The sequence below is a fragment of the Moschus berezovskii genome, chromosome 15 (genome assembly GCF_049115385.1).
Source record: "Moschus berezovskii isolate FMDL1 chromosome 15, NW_MosBer_1.0, whole genome shotgun sequence".
NCBI lineage: Eukaryota > Metazoa > Chordata > Mammalia > Artiodactyla > Moschidae > Moschus > Moschus berezovskii.
In genome coordinates, this window is record NC_142474.1 from 21,988,327 (window position 1) to 22,011,746 (window position 23,420).

The 23,420-nt window shown below is 52.3% G+C and overlaps 1 protein-coding gene across 3 annotated transcripts; it reads right to left on the reverse strand.

The window, feature by feature from the left end:
* Positions 1-689: 689 nt before the first annotated feature.
* BPIFB2 (BPI fold containing family B member 2) lies at positions 690-22,096 on the reverse strand. Of its 3 annotated transcripts, none has more exons than XM_088844379.1 (16): positions 21,980-22,096; positions 18,643-18,789; positions 15,289-15,382; positions 13,005-13,109; positions 11,745-11,891; positions 10,250-10,310; positions 8,529-8,589; positions 5,927-6,018; positions 5,467-5,652; positions 5,159-5,212; positions 4,432-4,602; positions 3,882-3,949; positions 3,667-3,712; positions 3,314-3,377; positions 2,871-2,947; positions 690-983 (listed from the first exon to the last, which is right to left on the reverse strand). In XM_088844379.1, exons 1-16 carry the CDS (start codon positions 22,032-22,034, stop codon positions 942-944), a joined length of 1,470 nt encoding a protein of 489 aa, XP_088700505.1. In that variant the 5' UTR covers positions 22,035-22,096; the 3' UTR covers positions 690-941. The 3 variants fall into 3 exon arrangements, with proteins under 3 accessions (XP_088700505.1, XP_055281412.2, XP_055281400.2); XM_055425437.2 differs by lacking the exon at positions 21,980-22,096 and adding an exon at positions 19,761-19,857; XM_055425425.2 differs by lacking the exon at positions 21,980-22,096 and adding an exon at positions 19,569-19,660.
* Between the last annotated feature and the right edge of the window lie 1,324 nt (positions 22,097-23,420).

Below are 23,420 nucleotides of genomic sequence, written 5' to 3' on the forward strand. Positions count from 1 at the left end.
TCCTCAGCCTCCCCTAGGTCATCTTGTCACCTGTGACCCGCTGTGTTTGAACAGGTTTCACGGTGAAAAGGAATAAGACATGGTCAGGCCCAGGAAGCAGATCCTGCCTCCTTTGAACAAAAACTCGCCTGTGAGCTGCATAAACTGAGATGGCGAAGCTGCTGGAGAAGACAGCGAGTGTCTGTCACCTGAGGCTCATGACCCAAGGTCCAACCCCAGGTGGGAATGCTGGTGATGGAAGAGAGGACTGGGCATCTTAGGCCTGAATCCTAGGAAGGTAGCAGTCCTGGGGATCTGCCATCCCCCAGCTCGGAGACTCTGGGCACACTCCCATCCTTGCTGACCTTAATCTCTGCCTCTGTGAGATGGGACTGCACTCTCTGCCCACAGAACTCTCAGGGCTCATGAGGTTCCAGGAGAAGGATGGGATGTGACTCTGAGAGGAGAAATGCCACCAGGTGAGGGCACACACCTGAAGTGCCATTGTGGCATTCGTAACTTCAGCTCATCCATGTTGCTCCCCTGGGCTAGGAGGTGATGCTGTCAACAGATATGGTCAGCAGGGACATGGCCATACCCTCTTTCTTTCCCAGGCCAGCTTTGGGGGCTCCAGGGACAGACAGGACCAGGCCTTGCATGTAGGGAACTGGCCTCCAGTATGCAAAGAGTTTGCCGAACCTGGCTGGAAGTTGCAGCTCAAGAGAAGGTGTTTAATGCAAGATCTGTACAGCCTGGAGGAGTTATCTGCTCCCCACAAGGAGGGGATGAAGGAAGGAACGGGATGTGGAGGGAAGGGGCCAGGATGGGATGAAGCAGCCCAGCTGGGCCAGCCAACTAGCTGGCGATGACTAAGTGTGGTGATGAAAGTGTGGCTTTGACTCAGTTTCCCAAGTGGCTTGAGGCAATAGGGTCCCCGGAGCAGCTCCCCCAGTGGTCCCACATCAGCGCTGGTACAAGAGTCCACTGGACACCACGACATAGCCCTGAAAGACAGCAACAACCATGGGCCAGGTCAGAAGCCACACGGGGACCGTAGGACCCCCAGTCACCCCATCAGCCTGGCTCTAAGTTCAGGCTCTGCCACTCTTGCTGTGTGTATCCTGAGGACAGCCATTGCCTCTGCGGGCCTCAGTTTTCTGCTGTCTCCTGTGGACGGTAACAGCACCCACTCTGCAAGGCTGCAACTGATAGATGGATGCAGCCAGATCACACAGGCAGAGCACTCAGTGTGGAGCCGGAGCTTGATTCGGGCTTCATACGTGGTCAAGACCACCTCTGTTTTATGACCTGGAGTTCAGACCACTGAGTGTCTTCTCCAAGTCCAAGCCTCTCTAGCAAAACCAGGCATACGCCCCCAAAATGTCCCCTACTGTCTACACCGCACTGCAGAAACTTCCCGGGGGCCTGCTGACCTTTCCCCCCTCCCTCCCTCCCTCCTTTTTTCTTCCTTCCTGTTCCTCTTTCTTTCTTCAGTCTTCACTGAGCCTCCACTATGACCTAAGCCCTGTGCCAGGTGTTGGGAACCCAGCAGAAAAATAACCAGAACTAGTCCTTGTCTTTGGGTAACTTGTACATGGTCCAATAGGGTAGCCATTAACACCTGGCTAATTACAGTTACCCCCTCTTATCCACGGTTTCATTTACCCAAGTATAACTATGGTCCAAAAATATCCAATGGAAAATTCTAGAAATAAATATTTCATAGGCTTTAAATTCCATGCCTTTCTGAGCCACATAATGAAATCCCAGGACATCCGACTCATCCCGTCCTGTATGTGTGTCATCCCTTTGTCCGGCGGATCTACGCTGTATGTGATTCCCACCCATTAGCACTATCTATCTGCAGTTTCAGGCATCCACTGGGCATCTTGGAATGTGTCTCCCCCTAGATAGGCAAGCCTACTGTACATTTACATTAAGTATTAAGTAAGATTTAGAATTCACCTTCTCAGTTACACTGGTCATATGTTGAGGGTCCAAAAGTCACCTGTGCCCAATGGCTGACAGTGGCCACTGCCTTGGACAGGAAGTTCTACCTCTACCCTTGCAGGAAGTTCTATTGGGCAGTGCTGGTCTTTGACTTCAGTCCCAAGTGGCTGGATTTGGGGGTGCCAAGGTGAGTCAGCCACTGACCTTGCCCGATAAAGGAAGTCTTGGGGAAATTCCCACTAAAAGCCCTGCTCCCACTCGTGCCGATGGTTACTTCTTGGGGGGCAGGTTTTTACCTACCAATTGCCTTGGGACCATAGTTCTCAAGCAAGGAGGCCATCCTCCCTGAAAGCCCTTAGCCAATCCCTCTTAGGGAGTGTGAATGACACAGATGTTGGGCTTGAAGGACCTTGGTTAAGTTTTCTGTCCCATGCACATCTTGTTGAATGAATTAGGAAGAACATTGTCCTTTTGTGGCTCAGGTGAAGCAGAAAGAAGTGGTGGATGTCATCCTGGGCCCACAGTGTCTGATTCCAACACTGGATTGTTTTAGAAGGGTCAGGATCCCCTCCTACCATCTGGCCTGCGGAGGTTTGTGTACAACCCTGGAAAGACTCCCTCTCTCATCCTCCCCCAGACTTCCAGGGCACAGAGTCACGGCACAATTGGTCTGAATCCACTGAGGGTGACCTGGTGTGATATTTGATGAGGGTGAGTGAAACCTTTGCTCCAATGTCTCCTTAAATTTAGAATTTTCCATCTCATCGCAGATGATTCATGGCATGATCTGGGCAGGGGGGCATTCCTAGGCCTGGCTGACCCTGGACCCCACGGTGTGCTCTAGTAGGAAGGGAGGGGTAGAAGTGACCCCCAACCTCCCCAAGCCCAGCCTCCCTCCAAAGATGAAGGAGGCCCCTCTGGTCACACTGAAAGGCTCTCACCTCCTGGATAAAAATCTCAGGGGTGACGTACTGGAGATTGACCACGTGGGGGAGGGCAATCCCCATGCCCAAGAGAGCTGCAGGAGAGAAAAGAGAAATCAAGGTCAGCCGGGAACAAAGTGCCACCTGGAGCCGGCCCTGCACTGAGGTCTTCACAGCCATCATGACACCGAGGTCCATAGTTACTCAGGAGGTGGGAACTGCTATTACTATACCCACTTTATAGAAGGGAAAACTGAGGTTAGGGGAGGGAAAAGAACTTAGCTAAGATCACACTGCTGCTAAACAGCCGAGCTAAGATGTACACACAGGCAGCAGGACTCCCAAAGCCACCCTCTTAGCCTCTGAGCCTGGGATGTAGGAAGGGGCCGAGATAGAACCTGGAGCAGGCATGCGAGTGGAAGGGGCAAGAGGGGCCACACGGGGCAGAGGGCAGAGCTCACCATTGAGGTGGTCCAGCAAGGGCTTCTCAAACACTTCGCCCATGAGTGTCTGGACATGGTCGGTCTGCAGCCATGGAACCAGAGAGATGGGGACCACGGGGCCCGTCCCAGCAAGGGGCCGGGAGAGACACGCGAACACAGAGACAGATCAACTGACAGAGGTATGGCAGGAGGGATAAGGGCAGGTCACCCCTGTCCAGGCTTCAAGCAGAGCCCAGCTACTCCCAGGATTGTGCAGAAACTGCTGGCCTGAGAGTCAGCTGAGAGACATGGGCACACACTCCCCTTCCCCGGGCTCAGGGCCTGCCCCACCCAGCGGGGGGGTTCTCTGGAGACCCCAGCCCCATACTCACATCAATGAAGCCCAGATTGGAGGAGGCCACAGTGAGCTGAACATTCCTGAAAGGGAAGCCAGAGGGGAGGGGTGGGAATGGGGTCTAGTGCCTCTCACCTGCTTACCACACCAGCTGCATCCCAAGCTTCTCTGACTGACACTGTGACAGCCAACTGCAGGCCCATTGCACAGAGGAGCATACTGAGGCTGCTGGGTCCAGGAGGCCTCACTTACCCCAGCACAGATGTGGTCCCCCGAAGCCTCACCTTGGACACAGAAAGCTGGAGGCTCAGGTTCACTACCTGGACACATGGGGAGAGCAGGGTCAGAGGACACAGAACCATTTGGGAGCTCCCAGCTGGCCGCCAGATATCCCAGTCTCCCACCCACACCCCATCCATTCAGGTGTTTGTGGAACACAGGCCACTGCGGAGGTGAACGACAACCAAAGAAATGAGACAAGATCCTTTCAGAGAGTGCTGGGTGTCACAAAGGAAGAGTGGAGAGATGGGGACCATCTGGAAGCCTGCCTGGAGGAAGACTGCAGCATTTAAGCTGAGGCCTGAATGATGAGGAGAAGCTAGCCTTGCCAAGAGTCAGGGGAAGTGTGTCCTAGGCACAGGGTACAGCATGTGCAAAGTCCTGAGGCAAGAAAGTCTTGGCACATTGACGGAACAGCAAGGAGACCAGTGCGGATAAAAAGTGAGAAGCATGTGGGAGGAAGTGAGGTCTCCTTGAGAGTCACCCACCTCCTGGCCAGCCCCACCCAGCCCACCTCACTCACCACATTGAAGGAGAAGAGGTACTGGAAAGCCGAGTTGGAGGCCGGGGCCAGGACTTCCACGAAGGGCTGCAGCTGCAGCGTGGCGTTGTTGGTGCGGAACGTGACTGTGGGCGTGGCCCCCAGCCTCACCTTGAGCACCAGAGGCATGGGCTCGGGGAATTGACGGGCCACCTGGGGAGCAGAGGGGCGAGAGGGAGGAGGGCACATGGGGGCAAAGACTTGGTGACTCTTCGCTCATCGTTCCTTAGATGCTGATCAAGCCACCGCTGTGCTGTAAGTGCCCAGACCACAGAGGTGGGTCCACCCCTGACTCCTGCCCTTGGGGACACCTAGTTGATGGGTGGCCACATGAAGACAGTCACAGCCCATGATCTGTGCCAGGAGGGAGGGTAGCTCAGGGACATGGGAGCACAAGGAGGCTCCCGGACCAGACAAGGGGTCTAGTCCTCCCATGGGAGGTAACCCCTGAGCTTGGACTTGGATGGATCAGGGAAAGGAAACAGAGGAGACAGTGTAGGCATTTCTTGCCCACTGCATAGAAAGGAGGAAATGGTGTGATGCCTGTGCCGAAGGAGGGGCCACCCCGAGACAGAGGATGTGCAGATTGAAGGGCAGATGCTCAACCCCACTAGAAGCAGATATGATCCAGCAGAGAGCCCAGAGCCCAGAGAGCCTCCCACCCCAATCCCAGGTCTCAGCCCCTGGAATGACCAGAAATAACACCCACCTCGGGAATAAGCTGGCCCAGCACCGAGGTGTTCAGTGGGTTGTTACTCGAATTCTGAAATCAACTCCCAACACATGACAGGTTTTAGAACAGTCACTCCCCAAGCCAGACCACCTCCTGTCTCCCTACCCCAACCCCTCTGTCTAATCCCCACCCTACTCTTCTGTCTAATCCTTCCAATAGCCACCCTGCAGCCCCAAAGCTTCAACTGCCCCACCCACCCAGGATTTGGCCTCAGCAGTGTCTCCCCAGGCTGGGTGACAGGGCACTCCTCCCCATGTGCCCAGGGCGGCAGGACCAGCTCTCACCAGCTGTGCTGTGACGTCCAGGTTGAGCGCACCAGCCTTCTGCAGCAGCATGATGGCAGAGTCAAACAGGTCCTGGGAGAGGCCCACGGTTGCCATGGCACCCTTGGTGCCCATGCGCTGTGGCAGCACGAAGGGGGTAGTATCCACAGGCAGGACGATGGGTCTGCCCAGCAGGAAGAGAACAGCCTGTTGGGTTGGTAGTGAGGAGGAGGAGAACAGAAGCGGGGCCTCATTAGGCAGGCGACTCCATGGCAGATTCTGGGCTGTAAGATGCTACCCACCCCCAAGATGCCACGTGTATTGTCAGCCTCACCCCTTGGCCTACGTGCCACGCTTCCTCCTGGAATGCCATTCCAGCTCTTTTCCCCTCAACTCTCCTGCCACTTTAGGAATCTTGCTGAACACCAAGGACTCCAGAGGCAACAAGGCCCCAGCTCTGAGTAGAGCAGGAGGCACTTACGTTGATATTCAAGGAAATGTAGTCGTTGGTGATGGTAGGGGTGTCAATCATGGAGTAGCGGACCTGGGACTCTGGACCCACAGGGCTGAGGCCTGAAGGAGAGCAGGGTGAAGAATAAAAGATGGCATACTCAGCATTATCCACCAGTGCCTCATTTAGCCGGGCTTCCCAGGTGGCACTATTGGTAAAGAACCCACCTGCAAACGCAGGAGACGTAAGAGGTATAGGTTTGATCCCTGGGTTGGGAAGATGCCCTGGAGAAGGGAATGGCTGCCCACTTTAGTATTCTCTTTTTTTAATATTTATTTATTTTTAATTGAATGATGATTGCTTTACAATATTGGTTTGATTTCTATCATACATCAACATGAATTAACCATAGGTATACATATGCTCCCTCTCCCTTAAATCTCCCTCCCAAGTCCCACCCATTCCCACTCCTCTAGGTTATTACAGAGCCCCAGTGTGGGTTCCCTGAGTCAGACAGCAAATTCTCATTGGCTATCTATTTACATATGTTATTGCATATCCATCAACAGATGAATGGATTAAGAAGTTGCGGTACATATATACAATGGAATACTGCTCAGCCATAAAAAGGAATGCATTTGAGTCAGTTCTAACGAGGTGGATGAACCTAGAGCTTGTCACACAGAGTGAAGTAAGTCAGAAAGAAAAGTAAATACCGTATATTAACACGTGTATGGGATCTAGAAGGATGTCACTGATGAACCTGTTTGCAGAGCAGCGGTGGAGACACAGACATAGGGAACAGACTTACGGACAAGGGCGGGGGGGAAGAGGGAGACGGTGAGATAAATGGAGAGGGCGGCGCTCCAGGGTTCTTGCCTGAAGAATCCCATGGACGGAGGAACCTGGCAGGCTGTGGCCCATGGGGTCAGACATGACGGAAGTGACTGAGCACACACATGTCCGCACACCTCATTGAGCCAGACCCAGGCCAAGAAAAGAGGCAGTAAAAGGCCCCATAAGTAAGCAAATTTAAGTTGCAAAATGCACACCCAAGAGTCAGCTGCTCCCAACCTGCTGATTCTTAGACACCATTCTAACAGTTTGGGTTTTTGCTTTCCCAATCGGCAGAAGACTAAAGACCCTAAATCAGAAAGGAGAAGGGTCATTCCAGGCACAAGCATCCCCTGACCAAGTCAAGATGGAAGCAAAGACAAGGGCAAGAGCTGGTCATACCCGGGGTATGACCCCGGGTCCACGGCATCCTGATGAAGACAATCCCTCTGAAAGGAGAGGGGAGAGACTAAGGCTTATTGAGTTTATTGCATACCAGGCACCTAACCCGTGCTGTCTTGTACGATAGCAACACATTGGAAAAGTAGAAATCTTGATTCTTATTTTTGGATGGAATGATTAAGCCCAGAGAGATGGAGTGACTTCCCTAAGGTCACACAGCAAATGAGCCAGAATTCATACTCATATCCTTTGATTCCAAGTCCATTCTCCTTGGCCTCTCAGTACCCCCTGTTAAGGTAATATTGGAGTTGGGGTCGTGAGGAGAGTGCGGGAGTTCAAGAAATGTTCCCCAGACTTCTAGCTGGGCTGTGAAGTGTGGGCAGGACGATAGGCGGAAGTATGAGGAGGAGAAAATCCTGCTGAGCTGATTCACGTGGGGTGCTGGCACCATGCTGAGGACTTTAAACTCAGAGCTTCTGATTCTCCATCTACAAATTGGGGATAATGACGCAACCTCGTAAGATTGGTAAAATTTGCCCAAGAAAGCCAAAGAGCTACCCTGATATAAAAACATTCACTGAAGAAGTCACGACAGATAAACGTGGACCCTGCCCGACATCCTTCCTGGCTCAACGCCAGTACGTCGCCCTGCACACCTGTCCCAGGCTGTGTAAGGGGTTAGATACAACCCCCAACTCAAAGGCAAAACCAGCCAATGGCCTAGCGCAGCTGCCAATGATCGACAGCTCTGGATTTCCCCAAGTCAGTGATGGCAACACAGGAGAAACTCCAGAGTCCCAGGCAAAGAAAGCCCTCAGGTCCGAGAAGGTGCACTTCAAATAGAAGCAGCTTTAAAAATGGGTTTGTGAAAAAAGAGGGGATGCCCTGAATTTACTCGGGGCTCACTGAGATTTCCTCCCGCATCACCAGAGGATGCATTCTTTGATCAGTCTGGGAATGGGTGAGTAATTACCAATAGTTCTTCAATACTGATAAATACCACTAAAAAGATGAAACTGACCTACTTCTGTTGCTTTTAGTTCCATATTGTAAATTGAAGACCTTGTTTCTGGAGAATGAAATGGCAACTCACACCAGTATTCTTGCCTGGAAAATTCCATGGACAGAGGAGCCTGGTAAGCTACATTCCATGGGTTGTAAAGAGTCGGACACCACGGAAGTGACTTAGGGAAGTAACATACACACACAAAAAAAATATTTAAAGACTTGGTTCTACAATTTGGAGAGTTCCAAATTCTGCCAATAATTGTTCAGACATCCTATGATTGATCTCCCAGAGGTCAACTCTGATGCAAAGGAGAAGTCTTTGAAGGGTCATGGGGATTCCAGAGGATTTCAGAGGCCCCAGCCCCCTCCCCAGGCTCCCAGGTCTTACCAATTAAAGTGCCCAGGTGGACATTGAGGCCTTGTACCAGGTTGGAGATTCTCAGGCACAGCTGCAGAAAGACAGAGGCAGCTCTCAAGACTGGAGGGAGTGAGGCTGGGAGGGTCTAGAGGCCCTGTCTGGAAGACTCTCCCAACTTGGACACCAAGGCCTGGGAGCCCTTCCTTCCACCAAAAGCCAGTGGGCCTCTTCCAGCACCTCCTCTGGACCCTGGGGACTCAGAGGGGACGCTGGGGCCCGTGGGCACTGAGGAAAGAACAGGGCTGTGGGGCCAGCAGAAGTAACCACAGCCAGGTCCAGGAAACTGAGGCAGGTGACCTGCTGCATACTGGCCCAGAGGCCCAGCTGATGGAACGATGCTCCCTGCGGAGGAGGCAGGCTGCAGTCAGCAAGCTGGGCCAGGGAGACTGGAGTCCTCCCAGCCCAGTGGGCCACCAGAAGTGGATTAAGCTGGGGTCAGTGTGACAGTCGGTGGGGCAGAGAAGAGACTGCAAGTCCAGGGGTGGTCATAGCTGATCCAGGGAGGACTTGGTGAGGCGAGGCCAAGAGGCAGTTCAGTTCAGTTCAGTCCCTCAGTCGTGTCCAACTCTTTGCAACCCTATGGACTGCAATACGCCAGGCTTCCCTGTCCATCACCAACTCCGGGAGCTTGCTCAAACTCATGTCCATCGAGTTGGTGATGCCATCCAACCATCTCATCCTCTGTTGTCCCCTTCTCCTCCTACTTTCAATCTTTCCCAGCATCAGGGTCTTTTCCAATGAGTCAGTTCTTTGCACCAGGTGGCCAAAGTATTGGAGCTTCAGCTTCAGCATCAGCCCTTCCAAAGAATATTCAGGACTGATTTCCTTCCGGGTTGACTGGTTTGATCTCCTTGTAGTCCAAGGGACTCTCAAGAGCCTTCTCCAACACCACAGTTGAAAAGCATCAGTTCTTCAGTGCTCAGCCTTTTATATGGCCCAGCCCTCACATCCATGCTTGACTCTACTGGAGCAGAGGAGAGAACTATGCTGGCTTCTGCCTTCCAACCTCAGTGTTCTCATCTGCAGCATGGGGATCCTAAGGCCTACCTCTTGAGCGTGTGAAATGGAACACAGTGGGTTGACTTGGCCTGCATTACTGCCACTACTGCAGGTAGGGTGGGTGGGAAGGGGCAGGGTCGGAGAGTCGGGCCCTGGCCTCTGGGACACCACTGCTCACCAAGTCAGCCACCCGCAGACAATGACAGGAGCTAACATAGCGGCCTTCAGAGCAACGCTCACTCTCCCCAAACTGCTGTAAACTGCACAGGTGGTGATGCAGTCAGCCCCACAGCCTGGCTGGGTAGGGACAGTGGTTCTCTCTCCTTACAGATGTGGCAGGAGCGGCAGAAAGGGGCCAGGTGACTTGTCCATGGTCCCAGCTGGGAAGGAGGGGACCAGGATCACATCCACCCCTGGTGCCCAGGCCCTCATCCACTCCCATTGTGTTCTCTTTTCAGAAGCACTGAAAGCACTCCACTGCACATGGCACTGGGGTGGCCTGAGTGGAGGAGCCTCCCTCCCCTGCAGCCCCACAGCCGCCAGGTCATTGCACTAGACCGTCAGCCCCGCCTCCTCCCCGCCCTTCTGGGGAAAGTGGAGGAGCCCCAGGAGGAGCAAGAGCAATCCCTGCCTGCAACCCGCCTCTTCGCTCGCTGCCGTCCCCTTCCTACAGGCTCTGGCAGGTCCTTTACCTTGCTCTGCAGCACAGCTTTGATGTGACTCTGCAGCGGGGCCAGCATCGCGGGGGCTGTGCTGAGGAGGAGACCAAGAAAGGGCCCCGGAGCCCAGGTCAGCACCACAGGGGCCTGTCTCTCCCCAAAGCCAGGGGTGCCAGAGAAAAGTCTGTGCCCACACCACTCCCTGCCACATGCCAGGCATGGAACCAGCACGACTGACCCCACACTGGAAGACAGCGAGCCACCGAGAAGGGGCCATGGGTCTCAAGATTTGGAAGTGGCCGAGAATGAGGCCACGCAGGGTGGGGAGACAGAGGGTGCTGCGAAAGCTGGACTTGACCACGTCCTTGGCCAGCTGGCTTCAGGGCCACTGAGCCCAGTGAGGCGGGGCTGGGGCTGGTGGGGCCCAGGTCTGCTCCCTGCATGGGCCCCATTTCTCTGTGGCAAACCTACCACAGTCCCTTCCTCACTGAGCCGTGGGGCTGACTCAGTGTTTCAGAAAGGGGATCCATGAGAAGTCACAGTTCCTTGGTTCCCTAACACGCTGACATGAGGCATGGCCCAGCCTTGCTGAATGGCCTCTTGGGGAGGCAGGAGGAAGGCACCAATGATCTCGATGGCATCAAACTCTGGACTTCTGTTTTCCCATCAATAAACCATGAGCAGCCCCTGCCCACAAGGACTGTGAGGGACCAAGGGGGATCATGAGTCATATAGGCTGAGGAGGGGGCAGTGGGAGTAGATTTATACCCGAGCCTTGTCTGAGGAAAAATCTAGCCTTCGGGTAAATGTTTCTCCCTTTTAAGATGCTAAAATATTCAGCCACCTCGAAGTGAGCCCCCACGGCAGAGGAATCCATAGCAGTGGGGTTGATCAGGCTGCTGAGTCTGAACCCGTGTGCTAGCTGTGTGACCTTAGGCAAGTCACTTAACCACTCTGCGCCTCCATTGCTCTCTTGCAAAATGAGGGAAATGCCTCCACCGACCTGGTAGGACTACTGTGAGATGACTCACAGAAAGGGCCCAGAACGTGTCCAGCACACAGCGGTGCTCTGGTGGTGGAGTGGCTGTCAGCCTTAGATGCCAAAGCAGGAGCAGCCACCTGACTCACGGGGAGAGCTTGGCAGGCCCCAGCCCCTCCCTGGGCCTCAGACTCCTCATCTCCGCAGCGCGGGGCAGCCCTCTGAGGTCCCCGCCTGCGGCTGCCAGCCCAGAGTCCCTCTCCAAATAGGACGTGAATGGCCAGTGTGCATTGTCACATGGTACAGGGCAGTGGTGGAGCCACGGGCTCTGGCCACACACTTGCTATGTGACCTTGGGCATGTCCCTTCCCGTCTCTGAACTTCAGTGTCTTCAGCCATAAGATAGGTATGATGCTGGTGGCGATGGGGCGGGGCAGGGGCGGGGCCGGCTCTTGGATCCATCATCGGGACTGGATGAAGTAGGAAGTTCAAGAAACAGCACCAGAGCCTCGGTGTCTGGGTTCCAGCAGCCCAGCCTCCAGTACCCACCTGTTGCGGCCATCAAACACGATGGCTTTGTCGAAGATGGAAAAGCAGCTGGAGATGCTGACCAGGGGGGTCCCGATGGAGCCCTGTTCCACGGAGGTGTCAGCCAGCAGTGCTATGGGGAGCAGCAGGTGAAGGGGCTCCGGGTCACTGTGGGGACACAGGTCCTGAGCCCGAGTGGCACTGCCTAGCAAGCCCACAGTGACAGATGCAGGACCCCACAACCTCCCCCACCCAGGGTTCTGCACCTGCTAACCCCTTAACACAAGCGGAGACCCTACTCAGCATGAGATGGTTCCCTCCGGGGCAGGCTGGGCACAACCCCAAACTCCCCTCAGGGTCACAGACATTGCATCAGATGGCTGTGAACTCTGGTTCCCTGTACCCTCTTATGTGAGACCCTGGGCCAGTCATTCCCCATACTGAGCCTCAGATTCTTCTTCTGTAAAAATGAACATCAGATTGGTTGTTCCTATCTCACAAGGCTGCTATGCTGAATTTCTAGAAAACAATTATGTGAAAACATCCAACTTGAAGGCTGGCCCACCTGCACTCATAAAATGGTAGTATCAGGACAGAGGAATTAAAATAAGAACACTCAGCCCCTAGTTTGAAAATTAAATGCATATATAGTGACTGATGCACAAACACAAGTCTAGAATTTTATTGAGCACCAGGTGCCTTGCACGTGAAAGGGGTAATATAATTTTAATCATAGCAGTGAATCCATCCACTCAAACCTCCATTGCTTGCTAGGTCGTTTAGGTCGTGTCTGACCCTATGGACTGTAACCCACCAGGCTCCTCTGTCCATGGGATTCTCCAGGCAGGGATACTGGATGGGTTGCCATTTCCTCCTCCAGGGGATCTTCCCAGGGATTGAACCTGTGTCTCTTATATCTCCTGCACTGGCAGGCAGGTTCTTTACCACTAGCGCTACCTGGGAAGCTCTCAAACCTCCATAGACTTGCTGCAAAGTTTTGTTTTCTTTTGCTTTGGTTTCTTACAAAGGACAAAACAGTGTCAGAGAAGTGAAATGACTCTCTCCATTTGCTTAACTGTTCAGCAGGGTCTGGATTCTCAGAAATTCTCTCACTGTCTCACTCCCCCATGGAGGATGGGAGAGAAGGCACTGGAAAGATAGTGCTGAACAGAGTTAGAAAGTCTGAGTTGGGATCTTGGGATCTGCTAAATCCCTTTACTGCATTTTACCTTCAGAGAGTCCTTGAAAATACTCCCACTCCCAACAAGGAGACTGACTCACCGGAAGATCTTGAAAGTAAAATTGGTGGCTGCCAACAAGCGTATTCCGAAATTGGCAACAAATGTCAGCTGGAGGTGGGACACATCGACGTTCAGAATCTGAATCCTGCAGGGTAGGAGTCAAAGTGACAGGGCAATCCCCATTAAACCATGGCATCAACTCTGGGGTGGGTGCTCGGAGCCTATGCACACTGTTGGTATTTATAAAGGACCTCTGACAACTAAAACTATGGGATGAGGAATAGGTAGTGAGTTCACCATCATAGGGGGCATGCAAGCAAGGTTAACCAACCTGCCAGTAAGGAAAAGATGCAAAGGGCATTAGGCATGAATTAAGTAAGATGATGATTACTCAGGTCTTGGAGGGATTTTAGTTTCTGATGGAGCTCTGGAAAACTGGGAAGGTAGGGAAAGAAAAACTTTGGGATCCACAGAAGGCAGAAATCCCCCTCTAGTAAGCAGCTTTGGCTTGTAGCACTTTAGCAATGGAAAACTCAACTCCTTTCAAAGCTGCTTGTTCTGATTGCTCAGCACTCTCCAGCTAACCTATGATTTCTTTTTTTCCTGAATAAAAGTCCCTTTTTTTTTCTCCTGCACAGTAGTTCATTGTGGGAGGTGGGGCATTACAAAGTGGTGTAAATGTTACAGTGAACGAGTTAGTCACTCAGTTGTGTCCGACTCTTTGCGACCCATGGACTGTAGCCCACCAGGCTCCTCTGTTCATGGAATTCTCCAGGCAAATGTTAAAAGTCACATCAAAGCACTCTCTGTTAGCACCTGGGTGACATCTTTCCATGACTCTCCTTGGGACACAAGCTGACCTAGAACCTGTTTCTTTTCACTTGACAGCCATTCTGGATGTGTTCCCACATCTACAAACAAGGACTCCTGGCCCTGTTTTCCAACCATCGCAAGATTGAGCCTCTGTATGGCCAGACTGCAATTCATTTAGGAGTCCTCGACCTCAGGACACTGATGTTCCTGGGCCCAACATCATTAGCCCAGCCCTACCCCCGGGTCTCAAATTGGGGGCTTCCGCACCAGCTGCAGTTTCACCCGCCCAGCATTTGCAAGTTTTAAGCGTTTTTAAAATGAGCTGCCGTCATTCAGAACTTGATAGATTTTTATATCCACAGATATGGTTCTGGGCTCTCCTGTGACAATGCAGAGCGGTGGAGCCTGCCACGCTTAGCACTATTTAAAGATCGGAGCAGAAGGAAAGTCCACTGGAAGCAACTGAGAGAACCCTTCAGCAGTCCATAACATGAGACGTTTAGCTTTCATTCCTTCCCAAGTAAATCCTTTATTAAATATTTGAGTTTGTTTGTTGTTTCTAAATCTCTTCATTGGGGAGGATGGGGGGTGGAGAGGGAGTTCAAGAGGGAGGGGATATATGTGTACGTATAGCTGATCCACTTTGTTGTTCAGCAGAAACTGACACAACATTGTGACACCATTATACTCCAACTTTAAAAAATTAATTTAAAATAATAACAAATGTAAAAATAAAATCAGAAGAAAAAAAGCAAAACTAAATAAGTAAACCTCTTCATCAAGTCTCTCAACACCCCAGATCAGGTTGAATTATCTCCAAGAAGTTGTTATTAAGCCCTTTTTAATGGCTTCAACTTTGTATCAGCATACCACATTTATAAACTTTGTACCATAGACAGAGTATAGCACCCGTTTTTACAATGCCACACACACAGAAGGAAGAAAGTACCTGTTTGTTGTTGATGACAATGACGAAGAAATAAAACTGCTGCTAGCAACAGTCAAAAAATGTACATGGCTTTTTATAAGAATATATGTATATACATACATATATGAGTTCCTATACATGTACAGTATATACACGTGCATATACATATGGATTTTCTTGGAAATCCAGGGTCTTGGCTATAGTGAATCTGTTTCCCACTGGATGGGGACAATTAGCCCAGTTCCTAAAAGTGTCTGAGTCTGAGGTGCTTCCACCTGCCTCTGCCTTTGAGTCTCTGCTTTATGGAGATGGGTACATTAGACTCAACATTTGTGTCTAGATTCACCTTAGGCTTTTGGAAGAAGTAGCCAAGGTCCTGCCAGCCCTGGGGACCTAGGAGCCAGAGTCTTAGACTCTGTGCATAGAAATCTACTAATTAAGAGGCATCAGACTCCCTTGTCTGTTCCCAGCTCCTACAGCCTCTGTGCCCACTCACCTGGCAGGTGGGATTATCTAATCTGGTGAGGGAAACACTCATCTAGCTGGTGCAGGGGAAGCACTCACCTGGAGGTGAGCTACTCACCTGGTGGGCTGGAAGACCCCTCCACTCCGGTCCAGGAAAAGCGGGACTGTGACCTGCAGGGCCCTCTGGAGCGGGGCTTTCCCGGCTTCAGCCGCTGAGGGGCCAGAGCAGGGTGAGGTCAGGCGGTCCTCAGGAGCCGCCAAGAGAGACCACACCACCCACCATCTGCCCCACACCTTGGGTGAGGAGAGCCCAGAGATTGGAAGGGGCGGGCTTGTCCACAGGCCCACAGAGGGCCACCTGGGGGACACAACCCCACCAGGCCCTTCCAGACATGTCTTTCCTCTTTGCCCTTCCAAATCCCACATATCTACTCTCTCCTCAAAAACGGTAACACCCTTTGCCCTTTTGCAAGGCCCTGATCAGTCTCCACCTCCACCTTGGGAGCGTCTACAAGGCCCCAAGCAGAAGAAGCAGTTCCCAGCCCTATGGGGAGAGGGTGGGAGCAGTCTCTCCTGCAGGCTGAGGGCTCAGGAGCCCCTCAAAATCTAGGTGCAAATCCACCTGTGCTACTCACTACCTGTGTGGCTGCCCCGTGCCTCAGTTTCCCTGCAAATCAATCAACGATGATTAGAACTGTAGCTGTGAGCTTTCTCAGGATCTGGCACCTCCTCACCCCTGCACTTTCTCCAGAGCTTGACTTGGGCAACTGTGGTGTGTGCTGGAGCCACAGACATCATGGACCTGTTGCCAGCCTAGGTTACCGCTCCCCATATTCTTTCTTTAGCCCTACCAGGTTCCTACTGGGAGCCCATACTCCTACTGAGTATCTAGGGAGCCGGCTGCTCAGCTTTTATCTCAGGCACCAGTCAAGAGCTATATTGGCCCAAGACACACATGAAAGTGCACTAGACTCCTCCAGAGGACAGTTTCTTAACTCCATTGGCAGCCAGCAGTTTTACTTGGCACCTAGCGAGTTCCAGGGTTTGAGATCGCACTATGAATTGCTACTTCCCAGTCCCTGAAGGATTGCTGTTGTGGTTCAATCGCTCAGTCGTGTCCGACTCTTTGCGACCCCATGGACTGCATGCAGCATGCCAGGCTACCCTGTCCTTTACTATCTCCCGGAGTTTGCTCAGATTCATGTCCATTGAGTTGGTGAGGCCATCCAACCATCTCATCTTCTGCTGCCCCCTTCTTTTTTTACCTTCAATCTTTCCCAGCATCAGGGTTTTTTCTAAAGAGTGTGTCCCCAATGAGACATCCCTGTGACCCTTGCAGCAACAGGGAGCCAATGCTCTGCCATCTCCATTAAGACCTCTGGATCTCTGCCCTCATGATGGGATGGTTCTTCTTGGACCTTCATCTCAGCCTTAGGGGTACTGGTTTTCTCTTATATCTACTACTCTTGTGTTCTTTGCTCACTGACTCAAGGGACATGAGTTTGAGCAAGATCCGGGAGATGGTGAAGGACAGGGAAGCCCGGCATGCTGCAGTCCATAGGGTTGCCAGGAGTCTGACACAACTGAACTACTGAACAACAACAGCTTGTGTTCTTTAGACTTCTTCTTAACTCTTACTAGCCAACTCCCTATTACTCCAGTTCTCTCTCAATATAGACTAAACTTTCCTGTTCAAATCATGCACTCAAAAAAAAAAAAATGGTGCCTGTCACATGGGGTCCTTGGAAAGACCCACTCAGTTCTCAATAAATATTAGCCCACGTGGCTATTTGTAATTATAATGGCTAGCACTCCTGTCACGCTCCCTTTGAGCCAGGCATTGTTCTGAGTGCTTTAGCTTTCCTCAAAATTCTATGATGTCAGTGCAATATTATACCCAGTTTTCCAAGAGGTTGAGGACCCAGGCAAGAAGAACCTGGATCTGGGCCAAGACACTCAGCTCTCAAGGCCCTGGACTTTCTCCCACACCGGGGCTGCTGGGGGTGCTAATTAAACAATCAAACCTGAGTAGAATTAAAAGGAGAGGTTGGGGTGCAGGAAGGACGCATCAGAGGAGGAGCCCAGTCTGAATTTCCCTCTGAATTGGCGGAGGACCTGGGGAGTCCCTGTGTCCCTGGAAGCCTCAGTTTTCACAGACCCTGGAGCATAAAGGTGTGGTCTCCATGCTCCCAAGGCCCCTCTCCAGCCTGACTGTGGCTGAACTGGACTCACACCCGGGCTTCTGGACTCCATCCACAGTGCTCCCCTGACATGGGCTTGAACCCTGGGGTTTGCAGGATAGGATGGGGAGGACGACGCAGTATTATGAAAAAGCCTCCAGCCTGGCCATGGAGGAGGTGTGTAGCAGTGTGTTCTTGGCAGTTTGTTTCCACTGAGAACAAAAAGGCAGGTGCAGCTGGGAGGGCTGTCTGGGGACAAAGGAGGCTCACACAGCACAGGGAGGGGGAGGGGAGCCCAGGGAGGGGAGCAGGCCTGCAGTCATCCTTGTGCTACTCTGACACGGATCACTGACCGCTTTCACTGTCTGCCCATTTGTCCAGATACAATGTCCCGGAAAGCTTCGTGCGCCCCAGGGGGGACCCTGCTGCTTCCCTGAGCCATCTGCCTCCACAACCATTTGTGTTCCGGAACCTTTGAAAGTCCCCTTCCCTCTCTGACCTGAGTTCCTCATGTTGTTATCCGAGTGCGGTCTGGTCTTGGGGTAAAGAGCTTCTGATGTCTCACCTCTGACCTCTCACCAACCTTGGTGGGATCCCAAAAGCCTCCCCAGGGGCAATTGCAGGGCAGTTTTTGTCTCACCCTGGCCTGGATGGCCTCATTTTGGCCCCCTCTCCGGGATCAGAAGGGACTTGGAAGGAGGGAACAGAGACATGGGATAGACGCCTTGCCAAGAAGGGCCCAGAGAGGGGCTGTTTCTTCTCCCTGGGAGCCCAGCAGGGAGGGCCCAGCTCCTGGACGCTCCCGAGTGCAGTGCTAAATGTGCCTCTCCCCAGCACATGTGTGCACACAGCCCCCCACACACACACCCCAGGATGCAGAGCCACAGCGCTACACACCTCGAGGTGTACACCAGTGGTGAGGCACCCTCCCAACCCTCAAGTACGCAGGTGGGCTCATCGTATCTCCATGGATTTCAAACCCATACCGGACACATATAAGCAGAATGAACCACTCAAACTGAGCCATCCTCACATCACTTGGGCATGGAAACCATGTGCCCAGTGGGCATGGCATGTACCTCCCCTCATGCATTCACTGAATAAACATTTGTTGGGCAGCACTTTCTGGGGCCCAGGGACACAATGGCAGAAGAGAATCCAGGTCCCCATGGGGTTTGAGTTCACAGATACACATGTACATTTAAGATTGTACACACACCTACAGGCATGGACGCCCGAGCTCACCCTCTCGCACACACACATGGCCGACAGCCTGACCGCACATCTCTTACCGTAGCTCAGTACTTCCTTGTTCAGTCTGAACACGGTGCCCGGCCTGGAGGCACTGACCACGGGCAGCAGCAGCAGCGCCAGCAGCAGGCCCAGCCCACACACCCCAGACATGGTGGCCCTGGCCCCTTCCCTCCAGGATCTGTGGGCTGGAGTGGGGACAAGCATCAGGGAACTGGTCCAGAATGGCCCAGTGGCTTAAACCCCATCCCAACCCGGAGGTCGCAAACCATGAGCGGCGATCCCAGCCCTGCCCATGACCCCTTGCCCCTGCACATCAGTTTTTCATCTCTGTTCTGAGAAGAATCCCCATCCCAGCCTGCTCCTTCAGCAACCACGGTGGCATCTGGTCTGGACATGGTTCCAAGGCCCAGAGAAGACATGGCCTTGCCTAGGACCACGCAGCAAATTAGGAGCAGGTGCAGGACCCAGGTCATGACAGAGGAGGATGGGGGAACTCCCAGATGGGGAGACTGAGGGCAGCGTCCTGTCCCCAGGATGGAGCCTAGGCCCAGTACCCCAAGGCCAGCGCTGCGTCGCCTGATGCCAGGAATCCAGCCTGGCCTTGTGCCCAGCTGTCCGAACCCTCCAGGGAAGGATGCAGGGTGCTTCCCATCCTCATCTTATCCTGTGCCAGGTGAGGAAATGTCCTAAGTGTAGGCCTCTCACATGGTCCCCAGCTCCTCCCCACTCAGCCCAGCTCAGTGGATTTGGGGAGAAGGAGTCAGGTGGGACCAGGATGGGGGGTGGGGGGCTGCTGCTCAAATAGGTAACTAAGGCCCAACGAAGCAGCAATTGTCCAGGGTCCCACAGCAAGATAAGGGATGGACCCTTCTGCAGAAGGCTTTTGGAAGTAGCATCCCCACTGAACAGATGGAAAAATCGAGGCTCCTCCCTGGAGGAGCTCCAGCCCCATCTCTGTTCCTACCTCAGGCGGTTCCCAGGGAAGGTAGACTCTCAGCCCCAGCCAAGCCCTCCGCAGCCCCAAGCAGGTGTGGAAACTGCTTTATGAGGCTCCCTGGTGCACAGGGTCCACCAGGGAAGGACCCAGGGAGGAGCAGGTTTGCTTGTGGTTGCAAGTGTTTTCCCTGCAAACATGACCTTTGCCAAAGTATCTCACCCTACGTGTGCAGTGGGGTTGCCACGTAGCAAGTTTGCTGCCAACTGCTGTAAGACCCTGGGGTTGGGCAGCTCTGGAACCTCAAAGACCAGCAGACTTGTAGAGGATGGCTGCCCTAGGAGACAGGACCAGGAAGAAGGAGGTGCCCAGAATCAAGGAGATAATCACTTATAGGTGCAATCTAAAATAAATAAACTTATCTATGAAACAGAAACAGACTCACAGAGGGAACAGACTTGTGGTTGCCAAGGCAGTAGGGAGGGAGGGAGGGACTGGGAGTTTGGGGTTGGTAGATGCAAACTATTACATTTAGAATGGATAAACAAGGTTCTGATGTACAGCACAGGGAACTACCTTCCCCATCCTGTGATAAACCATAATGGGAAAGGATATTTTTTAAAAATGTATATACATATGTCAATCCCAATCTCCCATTCCCCCCTTCCCGTTATGTCCACATGTCCATTCTCTATCTCTGTGTCTCTATTCCTGCCTTGGAAACAGGTTCATCCATACCATTTTTCTAGATTCCACATATATGCGTTAATATATGATATTTATTTTTCTTTTTCTGACTTACTTCGCTCTGTGTGACAGACGAGTGGGAAGCTGCTGTAAAGCTCTGTGATGACCTGGTCGGGGCAGGGGGGTTGGTGCTGAGGTGGTAGGGTGGGAGGCAGGTCCAAGAGGGAAGAGATATATGTATACATATAGCTGATTCACTTCATTGTACAGTGGAAACTAACATAACATCGACGACTCAGACGGTGAAGAATCTGCCTGCAGTGCAGGAGACCCAGGTTTGATCCCTGGGTCAGGAAGATCCCCTGGAGGAGGAAATGAAAACCCACTCTAGTATTCTTGCCCGGGAAATCCCATGGACAGAGGAGCCTGGCAGGCTACAGACCATGGGGTCACAGAGTGTCAGACACAATCGAGCAACTAACACACACACATATTTCAGGAGCACACACACATATGTGTGTAACTGAGTAACTTTGCCATACAGCAGAAATTGTCACAACATTGTAAGCCAACTACATTTCAATAAAAAGATGCAAACAAAATCCAAGAAATAGATCAGGAGGATGGCTGACCTCCACACCTGTACCTCCACATGGAAACACGGCCCTTCTAGTAGGAGCAGGAGACGATCTGAGTCCCATCCCCATCATCATCTGAGCCCCGTTCCTGGTCACACACTTCCCTCTGATCATACATGGAGCCAAAACTCAAAGGGCAACAGAGGAGAGGGTGTGGAGGACCCAGTCCTGCTACTTAACACCCAGCTTCTCTCCAAAGGCGCATCCCACTCATGGAGCCTGTCAGCAGTGTCCACATCACAAACTACAGCCTCCACCTTGGCTATACGGGCCCCGAAGAACTGAGTGCTCCTGAAGGGGTTTGTCTATACGCGATGTCTCAGGAGTATATGTGTGCTTGTATATGTGTGTGTGTTTATGTGTGTAGTCATGCATACACACTGCTACTGCTGCTGCTGCTAAGTTGCTTCAGTCGTGTCCAACTCTGTGCGACCCCATACATGGCAGCCCACCAGACTCCCCCGTCCCTGGGATTCTCCAGGCAAGAATATTGGAGTGGGTTGCCATTTCCTTCTCCAATGCAGGAAAGTGAAAAGTAAAAGTGAAGTCACTCAGTCGTGTCCAACTCTTCGCGACCCCATGGACTGCAGCCCACCAGGCTCCTCCGTCCATGGGAGTTTCCAGGCAAGAGTACTAGAGTGGGGTGCCGTTACCTTCTCCTATACACACCACACTAGGTCATAATTCCTGATGTCAGAGGAAAGTGTGTGTTTGTGTGTGGGTGTGCACAATGAAGCGAGTGTGTTGCCATCTTGGTTTGTGGGGTCACTTGCCTGTTTATATGAACCTACAAGAGTGCAGGTGTGGGGAGTTCTGTGTCCAGTATGTTTAAGTGGACTTAGTATACTGAGCGTGTCTGTGAGGCTGAATATGTATGTGTAGGTGGGTCTAGTGGTCTGTTGCCTGACGTTAGGGGGGTGCATAGGTGTGTGTGTGTCCATACATGTGTGCACAGGAGGTGATGGCAGAACTACAGGGAAGTCCCCTCCGTTCCTCGGCATGGCTCTCCTGGGGTATAGGCACAAAGGGCCCAGGGCCTTGCCCAACTCCAGAGCTCTCCATGGCTCCCACTGACTCCATACCAGCCCGTATTTCAAGCCCAGAGGCCAGGCCTACCTGTGCTGGGTCCTCCCCTAGAGCTCACAGAGCAGACAGGAAGTGCAGAAACCATCAGGCCCTTCCCTGAGAGGCCAGAGTTCCCCTGGACCAGTCCTGCCCTTGAGCCCGTGCTCCCCTGCCTCATTCTTAAGGCACAGAGGAATGAGAGGAGCTGGCTGCATGCTCCCTAACATCCTTCTCCTGGCCCCCACTTACCCACTAATGCATAAGACCAGCCCTCCTGGTCCTCACAGGAGTTGAGGCAAAGATCAGATTCAGCGGACAATGGCACAAATATTGACCAAAGCCACTCTCAGTGTTTGCTCTCCGCATGAACACTTCCTCTTCCTCCACATTTCAAGCACCAGGGGGCATTGGGTGCCGGCCAGTAGACACAAAGGAGAGGGGTTCTCACCAGCCCCTCCTCCCGGCAGCGCCATTCTGTGAGCACCCGCTACATGGAGGCTGGTCTGCAGCCACATCACCATCCACCCCAGGGATAAAAGCTGGTTATGCTCACACCTGTGCTTAGTACACACCGGGTGTTTCATAAAAACTTGTTCACTGGGTAAAGAATGTACCATTGAACGGCCCCTGTAATAATGACTGGCAGCATTTCAGAGCTCCTCCTTCACTGAATATTCTTCTGGGCACTATCTTAGCTTCCTATCACTGCTATAACAAATTACCACCAACTTAGTGACTGGCGAACACAGATTTATTATCTTAACCATTTTGAATGTCGGAAGTCCAAAATGGGTCTCCCTGGGCTAAAATCAAGGTACTGGCAGGACTTTGTTCCCTTCTAGAAACTATAGAAGAGAATCCACTTCCTGGCCTTCATTCCTTGGCTCATGGTCCCTTCTTCCATCTTCAGAACCAGTAAGTTAGGATCATTATGCTGCCATCTCTCTCCTCGTCTGCCTCCTTCTTACACTTTTAAGGACGTCTATCATTAAGGGCCCACCTGGGCCCACCTGGATAATCTAGCATATTCTCTGATTTCAAGGTTATCTGATTAGAAACCTCAATCTCATTTGCAAGCTTTAGTTCTCCTTTGTTACATTATCTGATGTGCAGAACTGACTCATTGGAAAAGAGCCTGATGCTGGGAAAGATTGAAGGCAGGAGGAGAAAGTGTCGACAGAGGACGAGATGGTTGGATAGCATCACCAACTCAATGGATATGAGTTTGAGCAAGCTCCGGGAGTTGGTGATGGACAGGGAAGCCTGGCATGCTATAGTCCATAGTGGTCGCAGAGTTGGACACAACTGAGCAACAGAACTGAACTCTTACATTACCTAACATATTTCCATGTTCAGGTTTTAGCACATGAGCCTCTTTAGAGGACAGTTACTCTGTTTACCACAGGTACTGAGCCTGCAATTTGAGCAATTGCCATGTCCATGTGAAGTCGCTCAGTCGTGTCCAACTCTTTGCGGCCCCATAGACTATAAC

Excerpts from the sequence above, each read along its gene's own strand:
- BPIFB2 (XM_088844379.1), bottom strand. The coding sequence starts at position 22,034 with ATGGTTTCTGCACTTCCTGTCTGCTCTGTGAGCTCTAGGGGAGGACCC. Across the intron at positions 18,790-21,979 it reads TAGGGGAGGACCCAGCACAG|CCCACAGATCCTGGAGGGAA; the intron begins GTAGGCCTGGCC and ends TCCCCACTCCAG. Across the intron at positions 10,311-11,744 it reads GTGTTTGATGGCCGCAACAG|CACAGCCCCCGCGATGCTGG; the intron begins GTGGGTACTGGA and ends TCTCCTCCTCAG.